Here is a 15,245-nt window from a genome sequence, read left to right as displayed (position 1 = left end):
TCATTGGTTGAAAATGCCAGGCAAAAGCTGTTGATATCTTAAGGAAAATAGTGAATCTGTGAAATAGAATTCAAAATGACTAAAAAACAATATATGTTAATCTTATTCTGGACATTTCCATTTCATGAGTCGACCTTTTCAGAAACAGAAATACTTGATTAATCCCTGGGTTGAAATTCAGCAAATCATTCCTGGAATGACCTCTTTTGTTTCTTAAAATATTCTGTTAAACGGGTGTTGTAAATGGTAAACTGACTTGAGCTTGTATAGCGCTTTTCTAGTCTTCTAACTACTCCAAGTGTTTTTAGTTAAACCACATGTCACACCTACACATTCACAGTGATGGCAGAGCCATCTATGTAGTGAGACCATCAGAAGTAACTAATAATATAGTAACCATTCATACACAGTCATACGCCGCTAATGAAGCAGCAGGAGCAATTTGGGGTTAAGTGTCTTGCCCAAGGACACATCGGACATGTTGCTGCAGGAGGCTGGGATCGAACCCTCAACCTTCCAACTGAGCAACAGCCGCCGTAAAGCCTAGCAGATATGTTGTACAGAGGCTGTAGTGCTCATCTCAGCTGCCATGGTTATGAATCCGAAACTCGTCTCTCTTCAGCTGTCTTATCCAATAAACACAAAAATTGTCCCAAAAAACACATTTGTTGTTAAATTTATCTTAATTAGTAGCTGCCACTCCTAAAAACACCACTCCTCTGAAGTCGTTTTATAACAATGGTTGAAGTCGTTATATAACAATGGTTGAAGTTGTTGCAGAGGACTGAGACTGTGCCTGTCATTATATTTATAGTTGAGCAGCTGCACCTTAAGAGCAAAACATGAACCTGTTTGAATTAAACATTCAGTAAGAGGCATTATGGTTATAAAGGGCTTGTGAACATGGATATCTTGCTGTTATCATCAAGTACGGAGTCCAATCAGACTTTCCAAGTTTAAAGTCCAGCAGCTTACTCAGAGAAAAACAACAACATAAATAAAATGATTTAACGCCCACTCAAGAGGTTTGAGATGGATAATCCTCGACAGGTCAAACTCACCCTCATGCCGAGGACCAGGAAGCCGATCTCCTCCATCAGCGGGTACTTTCGGATCTGCTGTTCACGTTTCTCCTGCGAGGCGAACGGGTCGTAGCTCCGCTGGCCCAACTTCACGTCCATGATGCACGGTTTGACGAAGCGCCGCGTCACATCCTCCAGCTTCAGGTACAAGTCTGAGACGGTGACAACAGACACAAGACGAGAAGAGTGATTACTAACTCATTCAGAAGACACTGATGTTGAATTTCTTTTTATAAAAAAATAGGGACGTAAAGATTCATCGTAAAAATCGGGATAAATCGGAAGTGTGGAAGCATTTTGGCTTCCCTCAAGACAGAAAATGAAAGAGGTGAGAAGATAACAGACAAGACAAAAACTGTGTGCAAATATTACAAGAAGGCAGGGAACTACACAAATAGCAGAACCAACATGATGCAGCATTTAACCAACACCACAATGAGAAGCTCCAATCACTTCCCCTTGTTCATTAAAAGACCCAAACCACACCGACAAGCGGGGAGAGAATCGTATTGTATCGTGATTTGAGTGAATCGTTACATCCCTAGTAAAAAATTGATACAGAGGGGCACTGGTAGTGTAGTGGAGGCTGTGGTTCTCCAAGAGGGCAGACCAGGAGTCAGACCTGTGGATCCTTTGCCGCATATCCGTCCCCACTTTCTATCTCCCTGACTCTGTCCACTGTCCTATCTCTACAGTAAAGGCACAAAAAGCCCCCCCCCCCGCGCTGTTACCTCACAGCAGGGAGGTTCCTGGTTGGAATCCCTGTCGGACAGAGATGGGCGGACCTGTCTGTGTGCAGTTTGCATGTTCTGCCTCTGCATGTGTAGGTCCTTTTCTGGTACTCCAATTTCCTCCCACAGTCCACTCTAAAATGTGAGTGAGGCTGGTTGTCTTTCTCTACATGTCAGCCCTGTGATTGACTGGCAAACAGTCCAGGGTGTAACCCCGCCTCTCGCCCAATGACAGCTGGGATCGGCTCCAGCCCCCCCCGCGATCCCTAATGGGAAAAGCGGTACAGATAATGGATGGATAATCTGCTTGGACTAGAAAGGTGTTCTGACTCTTACCATTCGGGCTGTCTGGAGAAGACCAGGTGCCGTAGTACTTGGGCAGATGGTTCTGGAGCTCCAGGAGGCATGGATCACAGCAGTCCTCGGAGTACACCTGAGACACAAACAGAACCATTTACATCATCATCAACTTACCCAACCTTTGACCTGCAACAATTACTCTCATCATGATTAGCCAATCAAAAAATGTATAACACATCTTTTGAACAATTGAACCATTCAGTCACCATTCAAAAAGAAAAACTCAAACATCTGCTGGTTCCGCTTCCAGCTCCTTAAATATGATGATGTTCATGATTTTCTCAGTAAAGTGTCACAGCAAAGATCCTTTGTTGTCTTGAAATGTCTTCGTTTATCCAAAAAACTATCATTATGAATATCAATGAGCTAATCAGCCACTCCCTGTTAAGTGCTAATGCTAGCTCTTTAACGCAGTAGAGTGAAAAATGGAAAAAATGAAAAATGAAGAAATTCAGCCAGTCTCACAGATTACTAGAGTATAGATCCTGAAGTATGTACTAATTCAAAAATAGACATTGAATCCAGAATCATTTTGAATCAAAAATAGATACACCCAAAGATTCCCAGCCCCAGAAATGAGAGGTGTAGTATTAGACAATACTTAAGGCGTAATGTTTTCATTTATTTCAATTATTTGCAAGCAAACTCCTGCACACAGTCTTAGTTGCAAAAACACATTTTAAGGTATTTAATGCAGTTTTTTTTCCTCTGCTCTCCGTCTGAAAGGGTAAGAAAAGCTACATCTTTATCAAACAGTATGCCAAAAAGACTCCATGAAGGTCATTATTTGCCAACCTTTGAATTTGAATGGCCCACTTCTGCCCTCTCTCTTTGATCAGCAGCAGCTTTGGGTTAAAAATATGACTGTAGGGGCGACTGTGGCCTAGTGGTTGGTTCGCATGCCCCATGTGTGAAGGGTGCAGCCCTGAAACGGATGGCCGGTGTACGGCCTGTCGCTCCATGCATTGCGTTCCCCATTCTCTGACTCTCTGCCAAATTTCTGGCTCTATCTACTCATAATCAAGCAGCACTAGCTGGAACTACACATACAGCCCTGTGCGAGACATGAGTGAGTGTGTGTGTGTGTGTGTGTTTGGGATTGGTGTGATCAGAGAGCTGACGTGCTGCCATGACTCATTCCTGTGTGTATGAGAGTTGCTGAGGCTGACGGAGCTGCTAAGCTCCAAATCAAAGACTGAAGCTCTGAAGCAGCACGCACGTGTGATCACACAGCAGCACCATATAGAGCGTCTGACATCTTATATTAAGAATACATCTTTATCCATTCCCTAAATGTGAATTCAAACTGCTGTTTAAGACAGTCTATGGCAAACACTATTAAAGACTACATATACCACCCTGATTACAGTATTGCAATGTATTGCAATGTAAAACCTGTCATACGTTTCATATAGTAACCAATACACAACCATAGTTACTATTATCTGACTTTCCCCCGTGATCACTCATATTTATATCATGAGAGAGACATGTTTGTGTTCCTGTTGTGATGAATGACCCCTTGTGCATGTTTTTGTTTCATGAGTATAAAGGAAACAAATGTTTATTACCATGCTATAAAACTGCATCTCTCTGGGACCTCTGGGCGGAGGCTGAAGCTGCTTCAGGACCGTTCCATCCGGATGCTGCAAAATACCTGCCAAAAAAGAAACCACACAACATTAGCACACAGTTCAAGCACATGAAGGATGATAGCTGTTGAGGCTAAATAAGGAAGCAACATGTTGATGTTGGGGACGATACTGATAGCGATATGATATGTGATATGATTTATCGGCCAATATCTTTCTTTGATCCATGTTCGATCTGTAGAGATAGATTTAAAATACACACATGTATTGTGTTGATCCCTCAAAAGCAGTTATCAAACACTTGTGGAAAAGATGAAGACAAGATGGTCACTGATGGTTTTTAGCTTCTTGTGAATTTCTTTAGCCTTTACTCTTTTTTTTTTTATGCTGACACTTGGTATTCTGGAAAGTGAGTATGAACATGTTTTGCAGTATTTTTCAAGCGGTTCATGTTGTTATTAACTGATAATTATGATTAGCTGCAGGCCTCAATAGAGCTTTACCGGGAGATACGTAGGAGTCAGGCAGAGACACGGTGGGAAGAGAGATGTTAAGGGAAAGAATACTGACAAATATAGCCACTGCACTGAAGTGAGTCTGGGCTTTTTTTTTTTAAGGAAAGAAAAGGAGGATGAAGAGGAGGAAGATAAAAAAGAGGTGGTGGAGGAGGGAGACAAATGAGAAATGCAGGAAGAAAAGCAGGAGAATAAGCAATTGCCCATCATGAGCATATTAACACAAGTTAAAAAAAAAAAAAAAAAAGGGTGAAGAGAAATGACATGACTTTTAAGATCATATAGCAGCGAAGCACCCCAAATGATGTTTGCATGTTTCATCCTGCAGACAGACCTGGCAAAATATGATGTCTTTTCGCCAAATCACATCCAAATTTGAAGTGATATTTATGTACTACTTCTACCCTACTATATTTAATTGAAGAATTATAGTGAGCACTTTTATAAGTTACATCCCATTCATTCTTTTGTATTGAAATTTGTATTGAAGGTTAATTTAAAGAAGGAAGTTGCCCCCGAAATGTAGCCCCGAGCTTGTTCTATCCATCCTCTTTTCCAGTATAAGCGGAAACGAGAAGTGTCCTGTTACATCATCGCATGCTGACCACAGCTGAGTACAGATGGAGAGGATTATTCTGCTCTTTGGCTGATCTCTAGATTCCTCTAAGAACACACAGATGTAGAAACACACTCTCATCAGACACACACACACACACACACACACACACACACACACACACACACACACACACACACACACACACACACACACACACACACACACACACACACACACACACACACACACACACACACACACACACACACACACACACACACACACACACACACACACACACACACACACACACACACACACACAAAGATGATTGATAAGGAGGCCCATGAAGTACAATTTTCAGCGGCAGAAAAATACATGTTTATAGGAGTTGATGCCCTGATGCAAAGCAGCACTGGAGCATAGTTCTCCAACAGACCATCATCTGCTGAGTTGCTACATGTGCTGCAGACATATAAAGTTGGAGGCCGCTCTGCTGGAGGAACTGGGTGAACACCATTTCTTAAATATCCTCAGCATTGTTTTCTGGGTTATATATGTTCTTAAAAAGTGTTTACTTTCGGTGAAAACAGATACGCCACATTTATCTGTGACATGTCCATGAAAATGATAAACTGGTCGGGCTCTGCTGCTCAGAGAAATCACACCAACAGAGCAGCAGCTGAAGTGCTTCATCTGTCAATCAATCAACCAATCAATCTGTATTCGGGTAGCTCCAATTAATAAACAATGTTCAATCTCAAGATCCTTCACAAAAAGAGCAGGTGTAGTCCGTACTCGTTACAGTTTATGTGTTTACATAGGATACATTTAGGTTCAGGTTGAAGACAAGTGATTCTCATTTTGGCAAATCTCATCTTTATGGAATTTTTACAGTCTACTAGAGAGAAAGCCAAAGAGGATTAAAGGACCTGTAAGGATATGTAACTCTGACACCTGGTGTTCAAAGTGGGTACCACCCGCCTCCTCCTCCCTAGAGTCCATGTACACGCAGGTTGCCATGTCGCGGACACTGAAGCTTCAGTGTTTAGCCAGCTCTGCATCGGTCTTGAAATTTTTCTGCGTTTTAGCCTCTCTCCATTTAAAAAAAAAAAAAAAAAAGCATGTCCAGTATTTAGCCTAGATTTACCACATTTCTGCTCGTGGAGCTTATTAGAAAAATGCTGAGGCTTTTTTCTGTCAGGTAGAATCAGTAATATCTGCAACACCTGTTGGTTTTGCAATTTGCCTGGCTAAACGAGGGCAAGGGGCAAAATGGCCGTGTGGGGGTGCTTTAAAACCGCCTACCTTTTCTGGTCAAAACAAATACAGACCATTCAGGACCAGAATCTAAACCTAGGAGGAGGACATACTGACTACTTCATTGTCAGAGAAGCCAGCATTTCAACAAAGCATGTTTCCATAATGTCTGATGATATAGTACGGCCATTTAATGATTTAATTCAGTAGATATTTTACATATAGGACCTTTTCCTGGCAGAGCGAAGCCGAGCAGAGGTTGCTGCTACTTAAACACAACTGGGCAACTAATGTGGTGAACTTGTTTTCAAATCGTAACACTTTTCCAAATCTGGTACGTAAGGTAATAACTGAGCTTTATACAATGAGGGGTGGAAATCGATTGGATAGGATACGATCTAAGATATGTAGATATGTGAATCTCAAAGGGCGCTGCTGCAAACCTGAGTGTGGATTCAAACAAGTTAATGATCAGTGAGTTACCGACAGAAACTCAACCAATGACACATTAAGTGAATCATTAAACATCAGTCCGCTGTACAGTCAGACAGCCAGTCAGTCAGTCAGTCAGTCAGTCACTCAGTCACTCAGATCACTGGGCCAGTTAATCAGGCTGCCCGGAACAAGTGTGTCACTTGTGTAACACACACAAACACACACGGTCAGCTGACGTGATGAGACACTTGATGATGAGCTGATGGTGTGAAAGAGAGACATGAATGCAGGTCAAGTTTACATTTGGTATGCTGCATCCTGCTGTCTTTAAAGGTCACATATTATCCTCCTTTTCAACAAGTCTAAATACGTTTCAAAAGGTCCCCAATCCATGTCTGAAGCTTCTTGTTATAAATCTACTCTGATCCTGTATTTGATCATGTCTATAAACCCCTCTATTTTCTTTTAGTTTCTGTGTCTGTACCTTTAAATGTAAATGAGCTGTGTTTGACCACGCCCCTCTCTAGAAGGGCTTGGGTGACTCTGGCTTCCCACTCCATGCCTAATTGTTCAAACTGGAAAGGCAGACTCAGAGGGCAGAACAAACACCTAGCTGTGGGCGTGTCACCCACCTGGGGGAGGGGTTACTGCCCTTTGTGATGTCATGAAGGGAAAATCTCCAAACAGGCCTGTTTGAGCACACATTTTTCAGGCAAAAGCTGGAGAGGTTGGACTCATGATTTGAGGGTTTGTAGACAGAATAGGGACATATGTTAATGTTAGAAAACCATGCTAAAGTGTACTTTTCATAATTACACATTCACATGTATCACTGATCATGAATATTTTATGTGAATAATGTTAAAAGTACATGTAGTGTACTTCTCTGACACCTACCATGTAGGTTGTACAGGTCTTAAAAGTTACTATATATCTCATTTGCTTTGAAACAAAGGAACCACAATGTTTCATAACCAGCTACAAACTCAATCTCAAGTCAAACTGCATTTTTGGAGTTTTTGTTTGACATCAAAGGTTTAATTTTGACAATCAAATATCTACTTGGCCACCAAATGGGGGCTTGGATAAAGTGTTTATATTCACCGCTGCTCTGACTACCCTTGACAGTTTTAGCTGTTGATATCCTACACATCACTAATATACATTCAAACAAAGACCTTTCGTGCAGGAGTAGCCCGAGGGCCGGGAGAAACAAGGCCGTGGGAGGAGGAGTGAGCAGGATCATTCTCAGTCAGCACAGCAGCAGTACAAGCTAAACAGGATTCCTGAGCTTGTTCCACCACTGCCATGGAGTCCTTACACTGTGTCAATACCACCGTCCTCTTCCTGTTGGCTTGATCTTATGTGGCCGATGTTAATGATTGTTCACTACCAAGCCCAAGGAGGGACTGAGATAAGGTCATTATACCTTAATGTCAAACAACCTGTAGCACTGCTTCAGTAAAGGCCTCTTTCTTTGTCTTATGACCAGCATGTTTGCTTGAAAAAATACTTGTGTGTTACTGATTATCAAAGAGTTTCTGGCAATCATTTAACTCATTTCGTTAATTAAAAGGAGACATTTTTACCTTTTCTTTCTACCTTTCCTTTTCTTTGTGCTCATAACAACACTACCCCAAAAAATTCAGTTGCTACTGAGTGACAACAGGGTAAACAAAAAGATGGCATCATTTGCAATAAAGTATTTAAGTAACTTTTTAAGGGGAAAAAACAACAGCAGCTTTAAAAAAAAAAAAAGAAGCATTTCAGCCAATTCATTTCTTTAGCTTTTCACATTAAATTCCTGATGCTAATGTAACGTGTTTGTTTCCTCCAGCTGCTGTGACTCATCATTCATCATTTTTTATATTTAAATCCTCGGCAAACACATTGACTATTTCTCAAACATATATGGAGGCAGTGATGATTGAGCAACATTACGTTTGTATATTTTAATTTTTAAGAAAAAGCTACTGACTCAATCTTTAACTCGATATTTAACTCATTCATTAAAAAAAAAAGTCAGGTCTCTTAATTTCAGCTACTTAAATGTGAACATTATGATTTTCTTTCTCCTCTATGACAATAAAACAAATGTCTTTGGTTGGTATCGACGGAAGACATTTAAAGATGACATGTCATGTTCTTGGTATCACTTATCAACATTTTTCCCATATGCTGACATTTTACAGACCAAATGACAAATCCATTCATCAAAGAATTAATTAACTATGAATAAACACTTAATATGATTGTTACTCGGCTGGCATTTAACATAAAGTTTACACACATCGGTTTTATCTGATTCAGACAGTCTGATGTGTTGGGGGGTAAAGCCGTGCACTCACATGGTGTGCATGATCTTGCATGACTATGTGTGGTTATTTCAGACCTCTTTTGCAATATTTCAAGATTAGCAGATGGATGAACAAAACACATAATAACTACGATTCATCACACAGGACAGTATGCTTTGGACCACACCTGACTTTGGAACACCTCTAACAGAGCGCAGAGTCCTACCACTTTGTCCACATCTCCCTGAACTTTAGTTTGAGACGCACTGAACGAGATGCACTATTGGATCACGGTGCCAAAGAATGCTGCACGTCGATGTCGATGGACACTTCCAACACATCTATTAACGAGCCATGAAAAGAAAGTTATGCTATGACACGTCTTCATCCAGTCTGTTTGGATCTGAGCTATAGGGCTGACGGGCTGAGTGATTAGATGCACACTTGCACAGCATATAAATTCCACCACCAGGGGGCACGCAATCAAAACAATGACAAAAGATTGTGTCGAGGCTGACGAGAAATTCTGGGAGTGAGTCTCTCTGCTACTCCACACCATCCCCGATGGACGAAAAACTCCATGTTGACCGTAGTCAAGACGAACGGGCGAAACAGACCTGAGTAGGAGAATATGTTTACCGACTAGCTAATGTATCCAAGACACGTCCCGCTACCGAGGCTGTGGTCCTCCAAGCGGACGGCCCAGGTTCAATCCAACCTGTGGCTCCTTTCCCATATGTCGTTCCTCTCTCTCTCTCGGCAAGATTTCTGACTCGATCAACTGTCCTATCTTTAAATAAAGAAACAAAGAGCCAAAAAATAAGCCTTTAAAAAACAATGCTGCAGTTTGGAGATTTTTTTACTAGATGTGGACAAATTTTCGTTTTTTTAGCATGCAGAACTAGCATGAAAACATTTAAAACTGAAAATGTTCTTACTATTCCAAGTCCAATCGCCATATTCCTTTGAAAGTGTTGTTCATGTTTAACTCCTTAATGTGACCAAACGATGGATTTCAGATGTCTGTCAATTAGGATAGAACCAAACTGAGATAATGTAAGCCACAGCTAAGCTAGCAGGCAGTGCAAGGGCTTTAATCAGTGTTTTTACTGGTTTTGGTCAGCAGGTTGGTCGGGTCTTTAGAGAAGGGAAATGCCTGTGGATAATTCAGCTCCTAACATAAAGATTGTTAAGTAATCCTGACATTAAACCAAGCAGAAACGTCTGGTGATGAAATATGAAGCCAATGCTAAGTGCTAAAAACTGCAGTTCCTCGAGTGCCCACTGGAGGTTGGCTGAAAAAAACCTATAAGTCCCATTTTAAATCAATGTAACTTTTTACAGCAAAATGAACAAGATTACAGCAAACACACTAATGTGGTATCAATAGTTCAAGTCTTTATTGGTGCACATTGTATGGGGGTTGTGTTGAGTTGATTATATTAAGCTATATCAGTGTTAATCTTGTCAACTAAATAAATGACAAAAGTATTCGTCGACGAATGTCTTTTTAAATTAGTCAACTATGACAATGACGAGACGAAACTCCCCTATTTGACGATTTGATAAATAATATTACTTCATCTAATTGACGAAAATGTGACGAAACGAAAACTACATTACAAGTGAGGATTATCACGTACCCCCTCAGCTGTTCTAAAATCATTGTTAACCATAGCATACTTCATCAAAGGTGTGTGTGCTTGTGTGGTGAGTGCAACAATGTGCAGACTCTCGCCTGCAGGTCTGTGAAGCCCCGCCCCCTGGAGCGTCTGATAATAAAAATAAAAGCTTGCGTCTGATTTTGTTGACTAAAATATCTTCTATTTTCGTCAACTAAAATGATGTGCAATTTTAGTTAGTGACTAATTGATTAAATGTAATCAATAAAAAATGACTAATATCTGACTAAATATAAAGGACATTTTCGTCAGGAGACTATGACTATAACTAAATTAGAAAATGGTGTGAAGATTAACACTGGGCTACATTGACTATAAGAGCTACTCATAAACTTGCAAACATGGGCAGGGCTGATAAGGGGACATGTAGAAGCTGTTTGCCAGGAGGCTAATGGCCCCACCTCAGCTGCACCTCTTTGTCTCTTGCTGTTGACTGAAAGTTAGTTTGAAACAGTATTTCCAATATGCTAAATAAAGCTTTATTATGCTAATAAAGCTTTAAAAGTCAACTGCAGAAACGTATGGGTGCCATGACTGAGACTTTGTCCATGTTTTATACACTCTGGGGTTAAAGCCTGAACTCACACATATATTTTTAGTAACATGATACTGTTTGTATTTTCAGGGCTTTTGTTTTGATCATATCAATTTTTTATTTTAAATTAGCATTAATAAATATTCTAAATCCGCTGTCTTTGTCAACCTTTTGTCATTACAAGAGTACTCTTCAAACTGTCATAAAGTTAGATATTTTGATTGATTATTATAGAAAACCTTTCATGACTATTATTCATTTTGCCTATATAAACCTAGCACAATCAACAATTTGTATAAAGATGAGCTAAATGCAAAGACAACAACAATTGGATTACACCGAAAGAAAACACTGGGTTTCCACTCCATGTCAGGTCAAACAGAAACTAAGAGGTTTGTCCTGGCTGGCCAGCTGCGTGCTGTCCACAACGTAAAGATGGGTCTTACAGTATCGGCTCATCAAGGTGACCGACTGATCAGCCGATACTGCAACTAACACCAGCTGCTGAGTGTATCATACACAATCAAATCAGGTCAACACCTCACCTGATAACACACAATGAATGCTTTGATAATGCCATGGTGTCCCATATGCATTAGACTAGAGAGAGAGAGAGAGAGAGAGAGAGAGAGAGAGCGGAGAGGTTGTGGTCATGAAAACAAAATGAATGCCTGTTTGTTTGAAGACATAGTTGTAGGATAGAATTGAAAAAAATGACACAGGTGTATGAAGCCTACCTCTATAGCAAGATGCTCTCTCAAAAAGAGTCAAACTTCTATTAGGCTACAAAATATCCAATTGTTGACAGCAAAGTAAGCAGCTAAGATTTTTTTGAAGATTTATTATTTGAAAAAAACAAAAAAAACCTACATATATGGGTGCATAGGATTACTTATTTTTTGTTGTCCAAACATGTCTATACCATTCGATTTTTACTAGTAGGCCTACATAAGTTTAAAATTATGATATTGTGACAATCCAAATAAAGCCACATTTTGACTTTTGCTTTCATATTTAAAAGGAAGGGAAATGCCTCCCACTATCTTTTCCAATAAATAATCGTGGGTGTAAGACAAGCAGTTTGAGGAAAGGTTTGGAGTGATAAGAATGAATGAATGATAAGAAACTGCTTGGGGGATTATTCTAAGGCACAGACAATTCATATAATGTACCGAGACACCTACTGTCTATGGGCAACAACCCATATTCAAGCACAATGTGTTAATCAGAATGTAAATGATGGGAGTCATGTTTTGTGTCATAAGTTAAATCGCATGTTAACAGGGGTCACTTTTAAATGATTGAGAAAGTTGTAAGTGTGGTCTGTTTGGATTCCTGTAATTGCCCATGCTTTGCTTATTAACTGACTATAACTTTCTTGCTCCAAGTTTGTGAAAGTTGTATTCATCTTCTTGTTTAATTTCCCCCCCGAAACAAGGTTTATTCATATAGGCTATTATGAAAAAAGAAAGAAATAAGACAGGTGTACTCACCCACTTTATCCACTCCATACTTGTGACCGGCAACCTGATGTGACAGCGGGACGCAGCCGTTCAGGTGAGCCTGTCCTTGTGGCCCCTGGCCGCATTTCTCTTTCGCTGGGGGCCCGCCGGACAGCCGCGGGGTCAAACTGACCCCGACAGCGGCTGAACTGGGGGTCAGCTCCAGTCTGCCGAGTGCTAGAGAGGGCTCCATCACCACTTGACGCTGAGTTGTTGACATGTGTATTAAATAAAAAAAAAAAAAAAAAAAGGTAAAACCACAGTCTTTGTACAAACAAAAAAAAAAGTCAACAATGTGACCGCATAGTTTCACATACTTTTATTGCGTAACTAAGCACAGAGTACAGCCCCGCACGTGAATTGTTTTGGCGTGAGGTTGAGAAGCCTTCATGGAAATGGTCCAGTCCAGACGAAACCAGCACAGCAGCAGCAGCAGCAGCAGCCTCGGTCGTGTCCACTGTTTCCGACCGCCGACAACGACTGCAATGACGGACAGCAACACAGTTGTCACCCCCGTCGTGTCCTGTGGTGAAGCAGGGCTCCCGGAGCAGCGCTAATTCAATGATTTTCATATCTTGAACGGCAGCATAAATACACCCTGGCCACATCCCTCTCCCAACCTGTGTCAAATGCCGGCAGACCAGAGCACGACTTCCGCTCTCACCTTCCACAATAAAACCACCGGAGAAATGTTTATACTTAAGAGTTCCGCGGTTCTAAAAGAGAAAGTGACTCTTGGTGCTACTAAAAAGGCTACCGCTGTTTTCTCCGGGTGTCAGGGGCTTTAACCAACACCAGCTTCCATTATTAAAAGTCAACCCGATGTATTAAGTGTCTTATCTTGAAGGCGAAACCAACAAACTTCCTGTTTTATGTGCAGCGCGGCGGAGTTAGCCTGACGCAGCTCTACTTCTTCCTCACTTCAGAGAAGTGTTGTCTCCGTGTAATGATGATGTTACGACCCACTCAGACGTGATACCCAGTTAAAGTGAGCAGCCACAGGCGCAGGCTGTGTAAACCGAGACCCGAAATCTTTTAAATTGCAGAAATATGCTATACGGTCAAGGTTTTGATTGCTTACTTATCGATATTGTCCAATACGTTCCCATGCAAGTCCCTTCCTCTCGTCACCAGGGCAGAGGGACCTCACGTTTGCCCTACCATTGCCGTCTAGCCGCTGTAAACATGCACATACACGATGTATTATGGTCCCATAATCCATGATATTTAAAGAGATCGGTATTGTCCTCTTCAGCAATAATATCCAGGTCAGTGTAGGCGGCTGCTGCTTCTACGTAACGAACAGCGCCCAAAGCCTCCCACACTTTTGCGACACTTGCCATATAGTGTCGTAAAATGACCCTTGTTTCCTTTCCGGCAGAGCTGTTGCCTAGTTCAGTGGTTCCCACAGTGGGGGGGTTGCGAGGTGCCTTCCTAACACACTCAACAAAATAATACAAATTTAAAATCGTATTTAAGTTGCGCATTATTGTTAAAAAAAGACACAAAAAGTAGATCTATTTCAAATGTAACCATGTCATTTAGTGAAATGAAATTGTTATTAATTTAAACTTAATTGCACATGACAACAACAGTATAGCTGTCTGCTGCACTTTAAACATAAATGAAAACACCTGTGTGTCTATTTATTAAGCTTTGTGTTTCCACTCAGTGCTAAAGTCTATACATGGATGTAGTTTTGTTGTTGTATTGTTCTTTTGGAATACCAGTGTTTGGAAAGGCCTAGTGCATGTGTGTGGCCGTGGCAGTGCCCATTATACCTTAACCAACTCAAGGGACATTGGGGGTCCCCTGACTCTGGTCCCCTTCTTTTGGGGTTCACACATTTTACCTTCAGCGGTATAAACACAACATCGACACAAACTGCTCATTCTGTAATAACTCCACTGAAACTGTTTCTTTTTTTGTGCTTTGATTTCTGCCTCCCCCTTCTACAATGTTTATTTGTTTATCTGTTATTATTGTCATTTTTTAATGTGGGCGATATGTACTTCTGAGTCCCGATTAAAACAAATACAGTGGTTTACAACAGTAGTCAACTATAGTAAAGAGATTCTTAAGAGATCTTATCGTTCCTTGCTCCCTCTCCTCGTTGGTGTCTATTTACAATATGACAATACAAGTTCACAAATTGGCCTGGAGGGGCGTGGAAAGCAGGAGAGAGGGAGATGCAGGAAGAAGGAGAAGGATACAAACAGAGCAACAACAACTAATACTGTAGGAAACCTATGTACCACAAAGACCTGCAGCAGAAGACCTGTTTTGCAGCAGACAGAGGTGGGAACAATAATTTGTGGCTTCTGAGCAAAATGGGATGCCAGTTGGTGGGCTTGCCTTAGGTCACATGCCTCAAAAGGTTTGTAAAGAGGAAATAATAGTCAATCACTGGACAGTGACACAACGGTAGGAATGGGATTATCAATGGGACGTCGGGCCTCAAAGGGTAGTGAAATTCCATTTGGGAGTAGAATACCAGCAGGCATTTGTGCGGCTGAGGGAGCCTGATTAACAATGGAGCCCTGGGAAAGATTTTGTGGATATTGCTGTTCCAGTGGTTTTTGGGTTCAACCACCATCAAACACACCAGACAACTTTGTCCCATCACATGAAAGCCCCTTTTATACATTTCATTATTTGATACAGTAGGTTGTGCCCCATTCAGATGTGCTTAACA

General features: G+C 41.0%; 1 protein-coding gene across 1 annotated transcript in view; it reads right to left on the bottom strand.

The window, feature by feature from the left end:
* ipmkb (inositol polyphosphate multikinase b) overlaps positions 1 to 13,875 on the bottom strand; it is a 28,487-nt gene extending 14,612 nt beyond the window's left edge. Inside the window, exons 1-5 of the mRNA XM_061028801.1 lie at positions 12,868 to 13,875; positions 12,542 to 12,755; positions 3,745 to 3,830; positions 2,150 to 2,246; positions 1,062 to 1,234 (exon numbers count right to left, since the gene is read on the bottom strand). Coding sequence (XP_060884784.1) covers positions 1,062 to 1,234; positions 2,150 to 2,246; positions 3,745 to 3,830; positions 12,542 to 12,755; positions 12,868 to 13,158 — 861 coding nt within the window. The 5' untranslated portion in view covers positions 13,159 to 13,875. The remainder of the gene's footprint in view (positions 1 to 1,061; positions 1,235 to 2,149; positions 2,247 to 3,744; positions 3,831 to 12,541; positions 12,756 to 12,867) is intronic.
* Positions 13,876 to 15,245: the final 1,370 nt, after the last annotated feature.

This window comes from Labrus mixtus, chromosome 21, assembly GCF_963584025.1.
Source record: "Labrus mixtus chromosome 21, fLabMix1.1, whole genome shotgun sequence".
Classification (NCBI taxonomy): domain Eukaryota; kingdom Metazoa; phylum Chordata; class Actinopteri; order Labriformes; family Labridae; genus Labrus; species Labrus mixtus.
This window is presented reverse-complemented; position numbering and strand designations above follow the sequence as displayed.